Genomic DNA, 13,458 nt, shown 5'->3' with positions numbered 1-13,458 from the left:
TGACCCCTTCCCCATTCACCATAGTCTTGTGCTCCCTAGAATGCTCCCATAACTGCTCAAGGGGGAAGGGGAGGTCATAGAATGCTTATGTACAGCACCATTTCTGTGTGTGAGAGGGAGAGAGGTCAGATTGGAGGTGGGGGAATAACTGTGCAAGGCCAGGAAACGCATTTGAGGAGAGAGACGCGGTACTGGGGAATGTTATGGGAAATTTACGCTTAAGGGAGAGATGGGTGGAGGAATTAGACTCCCGAAGAAGTGAATTGGTGTGCATCTTCCGTCCATTGAAACTTGTGTAGGAGAGCATCCTGGTTAATCGAATCCTCCTTCTTAACTGGTGTTTGTGTATGGGCTTTGGTGCAGTGGCTGATTTAGGGCCCGGACTGGCATGCAATTCAATGAATTACCTTCCTTACGAGGAATGAGGGGAGACAGGCTGGGAGAGGGCCATTTTTCTAACAACTGGCCCCTTCTTGTGAATTATTGGAATAATAATTTTTGACAAAGGGTGAATAAGGACCCCTTGACAGATCTAATCAAATGGCTGCTCTAGGCCTTGCAGAATCCCCTCTCCACCATCTTTCTAGGGTCTTTGTCAGTTTGTATTTCTCTCTCTCTCCCCTCCGCCCCTTCTTTCTTTTATTCTAAAATGTTTGTGTGCATATACAGTGGTGCCTCGCAAGACGAAATTAATCCGTTCCGCGAGTCTCTTCGTCTTGCGGTTTTTTCGTCTTGCGAAGCACGGCTATTAGCGGCTTAGCGGCTATTAACGGCTTAGCGGCTTTAAGAAAAAGGAAACAAACTCGCAAGAACTCGCAAGACGTTTCGTCTTGCGAAGCAAGCCCATAGGGAAATTCGTCTTGCGGAACGACTCAAAAAACAGAAAACTCTTTCGTCTTGCGCGTTTTTCATCTTGCGAGGCATTCGTCTTGAGAGGTACCACTGTATTTTTTAATAGCACAGGAAATGTTACCTTCTTTTGGACATGGTGGATGGGTAGGTCAGTAATCATGGTAGCTAAGTGGATCCTCTGTTTTTCAGGAGCATTTTACCTCTCGGGTTACCTTCACACTCCAGTAGATCTGATCCAGCAGGGCTCAATTATTATTTTATTTACTTAACCAAATTTATATACCTTTTGATTGTAGGAAAAACAACCAACCCTCTAAGCAGTTTGCAAAAATGTGAAATAAAACATTAAACATCTCAGCAAAAAAGCAGTTAAAAGCAAGCATATCAAAGCATTGGAAAGATGAGTTAAAATCAACAGGAGATAAAACAGATGTAATTTCTCTGTGCCTGCAACTCGATAGGCTTGCCTAAACTAAAATGGTTTAAAGAGTACAGTGAAGGTACCTGCCCAATCTCAATAGCCAGGTAGTTCCAAAATGTGGGGCTGCCATGCTAAAAGATAGATTTTCTACAAGTGCCTAGCAGGTGCTATGTGTAGCAGTGCCAGTTCCACCGATCAAATCAGTCAAGTGGGCATATATGGGGTGTGGCGATCGTGCAAGTATACTGGTCCCAAGCTGTTAAAGGCTTTATATACTAGTAGTAACACATTGAATTTGGTCCCATAGCAAATGGGCGCAACCAGTACAGATATCTGAACAGAGAGGTGTTATATACATATTCTGGTGTTCTTGTGACCAATTTAGGTTGGTGTAGGAGGAAGTATGGAAATTTGAAAGCCCCCCTCCCCCCCGTTATATAACACCCAGATTTATTTATTTTTGCTTGATGTAGCATATATGCAGAACTTGCTCCTTGCAGATCCACAAAAATCAACATTTCTCAGACTGTGCGTCAAAGGCCACCACCATTGAGCCTCTGCACTGCAGTCTGCCCCATGGTCATGCAGTAGTCTTTTGACAGGAGGGACACTAGCAGCAGCAGCAGCAGCTCCTCACATGCACAGCGCATAGGCGCACGGGAGAGGACAGTTAGAGCATGAGGTGAGAGTGGATCTGTAGCAGGCAAAGATGGACGATGAAGAGAGATAACAGCGTAAATTTTTTTTAAAAGTAATACAGTGAGCCAGCCCACAATTTACGTGCATTTAACTTGTGCACCTTCGACTTTATGCATGTGGCAAATTTTAAAATAAAAAGAGGCGGAAAGGGGTTGGGGTTCCGGGAAAAATGACTTTGGCGATTCCCCCCTCCCTCCATTGAACTCAATGGGTTTTGACTATACACAATTTTGGCTTTAGGTGTGATCCCTGGAACATAATAACAACCTCATAAGTTGTGGGCTTACTGTAATACCAAACTGGGAATAGAGAAGAAGGGTATAAGAAAAGGAAGCTGCTATAAGAGGAAGAAAAGGCCAGAAAAGGGCAACCAAAATGATAGAAGGAATGGAGTGAATCCCCTATACCGTATCCCCAAATTCGTGGAGAGAGCGCTGTTGATGGCTACTAGCCATGACGGTGCTGGAACCGGCAGGAGCTGGAGAGGACTCTTGTGCTTGGATCCCGTTTGCAAGTTTCTCACAGGCTGGCCACTGTGAGAAAAGGATGCTGGACTAGGCGGGCCATTGGCCTGATCAAGCAGGACTCTTCTAATGCTGTTATGTTCTTATGACAGTAAAATGAGCAGGGATGAGCGATGAAAGAAACAGGCACTTCGGGATGGGAGTAAGGTGCAAGTTAACTGCAGCGATGGCTGATAAGCACTGGTGTTAACTGGCAGGGAGGGAAAGTGTAAAGCCAAAAAGGATCCATTAGATGCTGATCCTTTCAAGCCAAACCTGTGATTTCCCACGTGTTGTTGGACTGTTAGCTCCCACCATCCCTGGCCCGTGGCCATGCTGACTTCTGGGGTTGCTGGGAGGTGGGAGACCAGCAATGTCTAGAAGGCCACAGGGTCCCATTCCTCCATTCTACAACTGTGCACTGGTTACTCTCTTAAAATTCAGCTAGGTCTTTTTCTCAATTCAGATTGAAAATGGTTTGGAGGGAAATGTGTCAAAATGCAGTATTTCCTAAGAAATGACAGGATAGGTACGGGAGAGATATGGATTGTGTTTAATGTAATGTGCCCACAGCTTCCCCAACCTTTGGTGCGATCAAATGAGATGCAGATTAAATGGGAGGGCATGCCCAGTCTGAAAGACTCAGGATCAGGAAATTCTGCCTAAAATGTGGAAGCTGTTTCCCGATGCCTCCAGAGCTAAAGTCTCTACTTAGCTGGACTGTGGAACTCCCTGCCACAAGGAAACTGCTACACCAAAGAGTTAAGCCATTACCTCAGAGGGATTAGACAGCCGCAGAAAATGCTATCAGTGTTTACCAGCCTATATTGTACCTATTCTCCAGATGTCGCCATTTTGTGGTTGACTCTGCCCCTTGCACCACCATTTTGTGACTGCTCACAAGCAGACCCAGGGAGCTGTGGGGTAGAGTAGAACTTTTCGAGAACCTGTCCCTTGCTCTAAAATATACCGATTTTGTACTTCCTACAGACACGATAATGCCTTTAGTTGTGGTATAAAACCCTAAAACTGTCTCTCACAGCTGGATAAATCTTTACTATGAACGATTTTAATTCCCTTATATGTAAATTGCTTTGAGACGGTGGGTTAGAAGACAATTAATAAATTAATTCTAGTAATGATAATGGCAACCAATAAACCTTCAATGGAGAATTCAAGACCCTTTTGTTAGTCAAACTCTTCTGGGTGCAGGGGGCGGTGGGAGAGGAAGCCTCCTAGCAGAGGCCAACGGGAACCGAGGCACTTGGGTGTGGGGCAGAATTTCTTGCAGGAGGTTGGAAGAGGATATACCAGAATCCAAGAGGTTTGGGGCGGGGTGAGGGTAGGAAGTGCTGCTAGGTCTTTCAAAGACTCTAAGCCCAGGTCCATGGCACAAATTACTTGCATTTGCTAATTCAAATGTATGTATGCAATCACACACATTTGAAGGAAATAAGAGGAAATCAGATTCTCTGGTCCCAGGACTCTGTGTATTGACCCCTCTCTGCAAATTGAGGGTCTGGAGTCTCACCTTTTGTTGGGGGCTCAGCTCCCCTGTAAGCAAAGCTTCTTTAAAAAAAAAGTTTAATAAAGGAGAAGAAGGTGAAGGAGATCTGGGTCTGGTGCAGAATCTATGGGGCTCAGCCACCCCCTAACAGCCGTGTGTGTGAGAGCCAAGCATGGATGACTTGGCAGAAGAGATGGGGGGGGGGGGTTTCATCCACAGTTCATCTTGTTGCAATGGGGCTCCCTGCCCCCACCATACGCCACCCCAGTAAGCGGGCCTCATGGTAGCCTTGCGGTGGTGTGGGGTGGGCTGTAAGATCCGTGACAGAGCAGCTGCCTTGTGTGCAGAAGGTCCTGGGTTCAATCCCCAATGGCACCTCCAGGTAGGGTTGGGAGAGACTCCCTGCCTGAATCTCTGGAGAGCCACTGCTGCCGGTCCATGTAGACAAGACTGAGCTAGACAGACCTGGCTTCCCATGTTCTTCTCTATTCCAGCCCTTCATTCTGAACGATGAGGGCTAGAATCTTGCTTTATTCTTAGGGGATTTGGCTGCAGCTCAGTGACAGAGCATCTGCTTCGCGTGCAGGTCCCAGCTTCAATCCCCGACAGCATCTCCGGGTTGGGCTAGGGGAGACTCCCTATCTGAAACCCTGGAGAGCCGCTGCTGCCAGTCAGAGTGGGAAATTCTGAGCTAGATGGACTCCAGTAGTCTGACTCAGTATCAGCTTCCTTTGTTTCTTTCATTTTAAACCATGGAAACAACATAAAGGGGGGGGGGTGTATGTTAACTATCTAGGACCAGTCTGGATAGTTGGCCTTGGTGAAGATTTGACGTTTTCATCCCCAAAAAGTTTTTGATTTGAGTTTCTACTGAAATGAGGCTGCATTTTAATGTTGCATTTCAATCTTGTTTTTAAGTTGTATTTTAATCAATTGTTTTTATACCTGGTGTTAGCCGCCCTGAGCCCGGTCTTGGCTGTGGAGGGCGGGGTATAAATAAAACTTCTTCTTCTTCTTCTTCAACTAGAGCCAGGGCTTTTTCGGCCGCGGCTCCAATCTGGTGGAACGCTCTGTCCCAAGAGACTAGGGCCCTGTGGGACTTGACATCTTTCCGCAGGGCCTGCAAGACAGAGCTGTTCCGCCTGGCCTTTGGTCAGGGCGCAGCCTGACTCCCTCCTTTGGCAATCTGCACAGAATTTTTGCTTAATGGTTGCCATCAATTTGATTTTAATTAATTTTTATAATGAAATGTTTTTAGAATGTTGCATTATTTGATTGTTGTTAGCCGCCCTGAGCCCGGCTTTGGCTGGGGAGGGCGGGATATAAATAAAACAACTTCTTCTTCTTCTTCTTCTTCTTCTTCTTCTTCTTCTTCTTCTTCTTCTTCATTCCCTCCCCCACCCCACAGGACTGTAACCCTGGCCCGATCTAGTCCTTGCAGCTGGCTTTAAGCCTTAGAACCCCCTTGTCTTGTCTGACCCTTCAAGAGGCCTATAGAGAATATAGGAACATGGGGTCCTGGACGTGTGGGTTCCCCACCAGAGTCACAGTGTCCACAGCTGTTGGCTGGAGCTGACTGCACTACTTATTTCAACACTTGCCCTATCCTAAACTGTAGGACTGTGACTTTTTAAGGTTGCTAACGCATCTTCTCTTTGGAGTGGGGAGAGGTCCTCCCGGGACAGAGCCGGGCCTGGCATGTGGTGTGGTGGGCGCAGATCTCATGGGGCTCATCGGATCACCCGCCCTCACCTTTCCGCAGGGGACTGCTGTGGTGCTTCTAATCCCATCAGAGAGGTGACCTAAGAGGCCTGTCCTGACAGAAGCCGCCTCCTCCCAATCCAATTAACCTGAGCGCCAGACCAAGGGCTGATAGAGGGCGTGAGGAGGAGGAGGAGGGAGAAAGAGCCACTAGGGGGTGCTGTGCGGCAGGCCTGAGCAAGGGATATTGAGCGGAGTCTTTTCGGCAGAACTGCATCCTTGGGGCTCAGTGAGAGCCTGCCGTGGTTGTGCAAAGCTCACTGCGGCGAGGTTTCCGCCATCCCTGCACTTTTTAAGCAGGTGTCTGGCCCCTCCAAAAACCCTTTCTCTGATAACTAGGGGGCCTCTTATTTCCCCCACTTCTTTCACCTTCTGCCCCTTATTCTTCTTCCTTTCTCCCTGCCTCCAGGAAAAGCCCCATTGTCGCTTAGCACCCCAAAGTGCCTCCTTTCAGCGTGATAAGGGCGCCACCTGGTGGCTGCTCGTGACACCTGCAGCTCCACAAGGACATGGTCTCGTTCTGTTCCAGGACTCAGGAGTTCTGCCCCTTCCCCTCCCCCACACCTCCCCATTTGTCCTAATCTAAGCAGAACTCCACTTTGTATCCGGAAAACCTGGGGTTGGGCTCTCACCAACCCTATACTGCCCAGGAGAAACAAGGCGACCGGGGTTCTGGAACATCTCTTTTGTTAACCCACTGTGCCCCGTTCTCCCTCCAGATTACCGGATTTTCCCTGCTTCTCGCCCTTTCGCCTCTTTGCTCTCCCTTCCCAAAGAATCCAGGAGACCTTGCTCCTAGAATAATAATAATATGCCTCCCCCACTTCCCTAAGAGCCCAAGCTCCCAGCTCTCCCCCAACTCCTCCCTGCTCCCCTCTGCCCTAACCTCCTCTGCTCTCTTGAGAACCCAGGCGTCCTGGCGTCCTTCCCCAGCGCCCCCCCCCACCGGAAGCCCAGGTGCCTCCCCCTTTCCCGTTTTCTGCCTGCCTGATGAACGATGCTCAAGAGGGATGGAGCCCCTCAACCCCGCTAGCTTTCCCTCCCTCCCCCCGCTCCCAAAGCCAAACCTGAGCCCAACCACCCGGGACCAGAGAGCGGGGGATCATTGCCTTCTAGCAAGGCAGGAATAGCAAGACTCCATCCTTTCCAGAGGGAAAAGCCTCCTTTCTTCGCCGCCGTGCCTCCTTGGCCCCATCAGGCACGTAGAACCCGAACCCGGCTCCATCTGGGCAGCCGTCTGCCTCGCCATCCGCTGCGAGCGAAGGAGAGAGGGGGGAGGCAGTCTGCGTGAGTGTGTGTGTGTGTGTGTGTGTGGAGTGGGGGGGGGGCAGAGAGAAGCTCAGGGATGCTGGGAGTCACAAACAGCCTTTAGCCCCGAAGGGAGGGGTGCAAACAGTGCTTTCTCGCCGGGGTGGATCGGGCCCCTTGCCCATCGGTGGTCCCCCCAGAGGTGAGCGGAGAGGGATTACCGGCATCCATCCATCCGCTGGCCTCCAGATCTATTCCTCCCTCGGTGGAAATTTCCTATTCCACCTGTTTTTCTTTTCCTTCCCTCCCCCTCCTCCTTCCCCCTCCCTCTTTTTTCTTCTTCTCCACCCCCCCCCTTCTCATTGAATTCTTTCTGGCCCATTGAGCACACAGAGAGAGGGAGATTGTTTGGCTTCCCTCCCTGCATCTTTTCCGTCCACCTGACGGGGAGCAAGCGAAAAGGAGGCAGAGAGCGTGAGGGTGGCATGATGATGGTGGTGAAGACGGGAAGGTCCTAAGCAGCCTGCTTGCTCCTTCCACCTCCTTCTGCCAGAGGGGGACATTGTGCCCCCCACCCCATCCAGAGAGAGAGACGGGTCTGCATCCTGGCAGAGGGGAGCCGAGAGAAAGGGGGCACAGGGGGGAACAATGCCCCCTTTCCCCTAATATTTGCCTGGTGAATTTAAAACCCCTTCCCCCTCCCCTAAAATATATTTTGGTCTTGCTCTGCCAGTTTAGGTGGTCTTAAAAGGAAAATATTGGGGGAGGTATACAAAGAACTTGAAGGGGGCATTCTCCCTGTTTCTATACCCTCCTGCCACCCTCTGGAGCGTCGCCCCAGGGGGCATCATGTTTGTGTCCGTGTGGTATGCCAAGAAAATGGGGCGAAGGTTTATTAGCAACGTCCGGAAGGCGAAGAGGCAAAGGCACCTGCTCACGGTACGGGGTTTGGGGGGGGAGCGGGCTGGAGGGGGAGCACCCCTGTCATGGCATGGGAGTGGGTGGGATGGGTGAACATGGGGAGGGAGAGAAATCTCAGTTTTGCTTGGGAGGGGCGTATCAGCAGCAGGGAGGAATAGTGAGGGGGCTGGAGGAGGGGAAAGGGTGGAGTTAGGGGTCACTGTGGAGTTTGGGGTTAAAAAGTGGGGCATGGTTCAAAGCCACTAGGGCTGCAGCTTGTATTTTGAGGGGGGGGTGTACAAGCCAGATAGTTTGTGGTGGGGGAAAGTAAGAAATTGGTTTGAGGAAGGAACAGGGTACTTTTTTGGGGGGGGGGAGACAGAGTTCTAGGCGCAAGGGGGAGAGACGGGGTGTGACATGATAGGGACTTCAGAGGACAGTGAAAAGGGGCAACGTGGGACCTAGGACTCCTGGGTTGGGGGGGGGCTGAGGGGGAGGTGTGCCTGTGGGAAGGGAGCCAGGACTCCTAGGCTAATGAGGGGAGGTGAATTTTTTATTTTCTCCTGGGGTTGATTGGGTTGCAAGACAGCGAGTGAGTGGGTGGTAACCCGGACTCCTGGGTTCTCTGGGAGGTCTGAGCTCCATGGGGCGGCATGGGGGTGGCTTTGGGGTAAACAAATGATTTTCTGTCTGCGTGGGTGGGTGGGAACAGACACAAGGCAGAACGTCCTTTTCCTCTCAGCCCATCTGGCTCTTCGCTCTGGGCCCAGACCCATAGATGGCCTTGTCCTTAAAATCCGTCCCCCCCCCAACAAATGATACAAGGATTCCCGGGGGTGCAGGATAAGATGGCTGGGAAGGAGATAAAAGTCAGGAGTGGGGCAGCATTTGAGGGTCTTAGCAGAGCCTTGGGGTTCTGGAAAGTCTGTATTGGAGGGGTGTCCCTGTGGTTGAGTTGGAATGCAAGGAGATTAAGAGGGGCTGAAATAGTGGGGGCAGGGGGCTTCATGATAGTCAGGGCATTGGGGGTGTGGGTCATGAGGGGCTGTAGATGTTCTTCAGAAGGCCCATCTCATCTGGAACTCAAAGTGGGGTGGGAGGGTCTGTGAATAAACTAACCATGACTGGGATTTTTCTGGAAAGGATAGAAGATGAAAATTTGTGCTCTGGACAACAGAATATTGGGGTGCAGGGTATTTATATGTGCGTCTGACTGGATGTGGGTGGGTTGCAAGGGATACCCCCAGGAAAAGCTCAGGTCATCTCCCAGATAATTATCTAGGGGTGGATGATTTGGGGTGGGGGTGGGGAGTAGTCCTTTGGCCAGGAATATTGGAGGGTCAGGATTAGAGGGCTGTCAGCCCTTTCAGTTCCCTTTGGGATCTATGTGAAGTAAGCAGTGTGTGTATATATATGAGTGTGTTGGGGGAGCAGGGGAGGGGGAGGTTGTGCGTCAGCTTTATAGACAGATGGCGTCAGTGTTTATACTGTAAATTTTCCTGAGTTATGAATGGGAGAGTGAAGAAGGACTTTCATGACTTGGGTTCCTGATCAGTTCAGTTTGTTTTTTGTGTGCTTTGCTTTTTAATAAGGGGGGGGGAGAGCCACCCTTCCCCTCTATTCCCTTTTTGTAGAAGCATTGCAGTTGTTAAAAAAAAAGGTGAATGAATCCTAGCGTCTGATCCCTGTGTGCTACACTCATCCTTGGGCTGCCACCCCCCAAACTAGGCTCTGCTGCCCCAGCTTGACCCTGCCTATCAGGACTACAGCCAGTTGTGTCGTCCCCATCCCAACTTAATTTAGATCCTCCCTATCCAGGCTCCCCCCCCCCCACAAGGCTCCTCGCAAGACTGCAGCGGCCAGCACCACCATGTTCCTTCTGGAAACTGCATTGCCTCCTGTTGTCGTGGCCTTTTCTAGATCCCTCCATGCCCAGCTGGCAGGGCCGGCTCTGGATCCCGAAGGAGGGTGCATTTAGAAGATTAAAGGCCCCCAATTTGCCTTGGCAGACCTTCCCTGGGATTGCTGCATCGCCTGGCAGGGGGATGGACGCAGCTGCGGAAGGCCTGCTCTGTGGAGATGTGTGTGTGCGGTGGGGGGAGAAGGGCAGCCGTCCTTAAAGGAGGCCTTTTGCCTGCTGGAGCTAGGAATTTGGCCCTTGGCACAACTGTTGCCCATGACTTGAGCAGAATTCAGGGGTCTACCTGCTTGTTTATGGGGTGCAGGGACAGCTGTGAGGGTTTTTTGAGGGGGGTATTGGTGCCCTCTGAATGCCACTTTAAAATGCAGCCATCTTGACATAGGAGACCCTTGTTTGGGATGCAACCTCTCACCCCACCCAGTTTTATATAGCTAACCCTACGTTCTCTTTCTGAGCCTTAGAGCTGGTGCTGATGTTGTGACATGTGGATAATGCTCCCCTCTCCTATGGCAATTGTAGAGTAATCAGAGGACTGGGGAAATGAGGAAGGAAGGAGGGGTCAGAACTCTGGCAGATAAGCTGCCTTGCATGCAGAAGGCTCCAGGTTCAGTTCTTGGCATTTCCCGGGTGGGCTGTGAATGAATGTCCCCTGCCCAAGACTCTGGAGAGCCACAGCTTGTCAGTGTAGACTATACAGCCTTAGATGAACCCCAAGGGTCTGAGGCAGCTTCTTAGATTCCTATTACTTTAGATTCCTTCTGCACTATACCTTTAAAGCAGTGTCATTCTTCTTTAAACAGTCATGGCTTCCCCCGCAAAATCCTGGAAACTTTGTTAAGGGTGCCGAGAGTTGTTAGGAGACCCCTGTTCCGCTCACAGAGCTACAAATCCCAGCGTGGCTTCACCGTCCATCCCACTTCCCTGGGAACACTGAGGATTGTAGCTTTGGGAGGGGAATAGAGGTCTCGTCCCAATTCTCAGCACCCTTAACAAACCACAGCTCCCGGAAATATTCACAGGAAGCCATGTCTTTTTAAACTGGTATCCAAAATTTACAGTGCTGGTGGGGCTGTAGCTCAGTGGTAGAGCAGCTGCTTTGCATTCAGAAGGTCCAAGTTACAGATAGGTAGCCGTGTTGGTCTGCCATAGTCAAAATAAAAAAATTCCTTCCAGTAGCACCTTAAAGACCAACTAAGTTAGTTCTTGGTATGAGCTTTCGTGTGCATGCACACTTCTTCAGATATCTGAAGAAGTGTGCATGCACACGAAAGCTCATACCAAGAACTAACTTAGTTGGTCTTTAAGGTGCTACTGGAAGGAATTTTTTTATTTAGAAGGTCCAAGGTTCAGTTCCCGGCAGTGTCTTCAAGTATGGGCTGGGAACGTCCCCTGTCTGAAACCCAGTGAGAATTGGCAATACTGAGCTGGGCGGACGAGAGGTTCTGACTTTGTATAAGGCACCTTCTGATATTCCAAGCAGTGTTCGAAACTGGGATATGAAAGCTAGGAGCTCAATGGCACTTAAACCTAGGTTATGGGCACAGCAACGGAATGTCTAGGCACACTTTTTTAATAACAAGAATACAAAGCTGAAAACGAATGAACGGCAGCTAAAATATTATGTTCGTTTTTCTAGTCCTTCCCTGCCCACCCCCCTAATATTCTTAAAAGGGTCTCTTCTCCATTCTTCAGAGAGTAGCTGGAAGTGGGGAGGCAGAAAAAGGTCCTCCTTTCCTTCCACTCTGCAGTTTTAATCTGAAATCTTAGGCAGTACTGCGCCCAGAGCTCAGAAACTGCTCACTCTAATGAAATTCCCTGTCACAAAATGTGCCTAGAACAACGGGAGTTTTGAACACTGATTCCAAGGTTTAATCTGGACACATGTTTCTGTTACTTATATTTTTATAAATATAAATTGATTTTGTTTGCTTGTTTTAACAGTGGTAATTCTTTATATATTTTTAACTGGTTTGTGGGTTTCAGCTATATTTTTACCTATAATTTTATCTGCACGTAGTTTGGAGAGCTTTTTAGATCAAACGGTTTATCCATTTTCTTAAAAAAGAAATGCTTCTTTTAAAAATCTCCTGCATCTCCAGGGTTGCTGTTGTTGTTTGAATAATAAAAGCATCAAGTAGGAGGTGATGGGGAAAAGCTCTCCCCCCTCTCTGCCAGAGACCCTTCAGGACTCAGAAGGGCTTCCATTCAGAGATGAATCAGAGTTATTCCTCCTTTATACCTTTCCTGAGATTGCATCAGTTAAATTTGTGAACAGGAAAGCTGCCATGAGGGCCTAGTGCAGGAAGTTGTGGCTGAAGATTTTGTGTGTGTTTCCGACACACACACACACACACACACACACACACACTCTAAGGGTCTCAACTCCCATCATCCTTGGCCACCCTGAGGCTGGGGCTGGTGGGGCCTGTAGTCTGTGAACATCTTAAGGGTGTCCGTGTCATGGAACACTGGAGAGTATCGAGTTAGAACTAGAGAGATTTAGGTTCCATTCCTCACTCAGCCATAAAGTGACCTTGGGCCAGGTGTGCTCTCTCTCTCTTTTACCCTACTAGCCAACCTTACAGGGTTGTTTTTGAGGATAAAAATGGAGCAGAGCTGTATTCCATCCTAAGCGCCTTGGAGGAAAGGTGGGATAAGTAACGCCAGCATAAGTGACCAAATGAATGAATGATAGTTTGCTTGAAGACAGTCAACTTGTGTGGGGGCTATACCTCTGTCTCCTCAAAGTCCCTTCGCAGAAAAATTACGTTGGGCAGGGAGGGGGAGAATTCCTGCCTATTTTTCTGGTTTTTTTTGGGGGGGGGGAACAAAGGAACCATCATGCAAGGACTTATCATCATGAGAACCAGGTGCTGAGACTGAAGTTGACCAGCTGCCTTAATGAGAACTAGAACTTTAGTGACCGTCAGTGCTGGAGTGCTGGCTTATTTGGAATTCTGATATGCAGCCTCTTTCAGGGGTGAGAGCAGAAGGCTTTGGATTTATTTGTTCAGTAAGATAAGCCTTACTGGGACGCGGGTGGCACTGTGGGTTAAACCACAGAGCCTAGGACTTGCTGGTCAGAAGGTCAGCGGTTTGAATCCCCGCGTCGGTCCCTGCTCCTGCCCACCTAGCAGTTTGAAAGCACGTCAAAGTGCAAGTAGATAAATAGGTACCTCTCTGGCAGGAAGGTAAACAGCATTTCCGTGTGCTGCTCTGGTTTGCCAGAAGCGGCTTAGTCCTGCTGGCCACATGACCTGGAAGCTGTACGCCGGCTCCCTCGGCCAATAAAGCGAGATGAGCGCCGCAACCCCAGAGTTGTTCATGACTGGACCAAATGGTCAGGGGTCCCTTTACCTTTACCTTTAAGATAAGCCTGCTGGATCAGGCCAGTGGCCATCTAGTCCAGCATCTTGTTCTCACACTGGCCAACCAGATGCCCATGGGAAACCTGGAAGCAGGATTTGCACCCTCCTGTGGTTTCCAGCAACTGGTATTCAAAAGTGTGGCTTCCTCCAACTGTGACAGCAGAGCACAGCTTTTGTGTCCAATCCTCTTTTAGAGGCATCCAGGTTTGGGGCCGCCACTGCCTCCTGCACGAGTGAGTTCCACAGTTTTTACCATGCGTTGCACGAAGGAAGACTTC

At 49.6% G+C, this 13,458-nt stretch overlaps 1 protein-coding gene across 17 annotated transcripts in view; it reads left to right on the top strand.

The window, feature by feature from the left end:
• The window catches only part of DLG4 (discs large MAGUK scaffold protein 4), a 129,098-nt gene that overhangs the window by 82,627 nt on the left and 33,013 nt on the right, over positions 1 to 13,458 (top strand). The window contains exon 1 of one of the 17 annotated variants that reach the window (XM_083472552.1): positions 7,086 to 7,193. The exons of 15 other annotated variants lie outside the window; for them this stretch is intronic. Coding sequence is in view for 1 of the 2 variants with exons in the window: in XM_083472547.1 (XP_083328673.1) it covers positions 7,841 to 7,930 (90 nt within the window). In the remaining variant the exon portion in view is untranslated. Of the gene's footprint in view, positions 1 to 7,085; positions 7,194 to 7,227; positions 7,931 to 13,458 lie in introns of those variants that run through there. One more of the 17 variants, XM_083472547.1, reaches the window with a different exon arrangement.

This window comes from Podarcis liolepis (genome assembly GCF_965112155.1).
Source record: "Podarcis liolepis genome assembly, chromosome: 13".
Classification (NCBI taxonomy): domain Eukaryota; kingdom Metazoa; phylum Chordata; class Lepidosauria; order Squamata; family Lacertidae; genus Podarcis; species Podarcis liolepis.
Note: the sequence above shows the minus strand (reverse complement) of the source record. Positions and strands in the feature narration are given on the sequence as shown.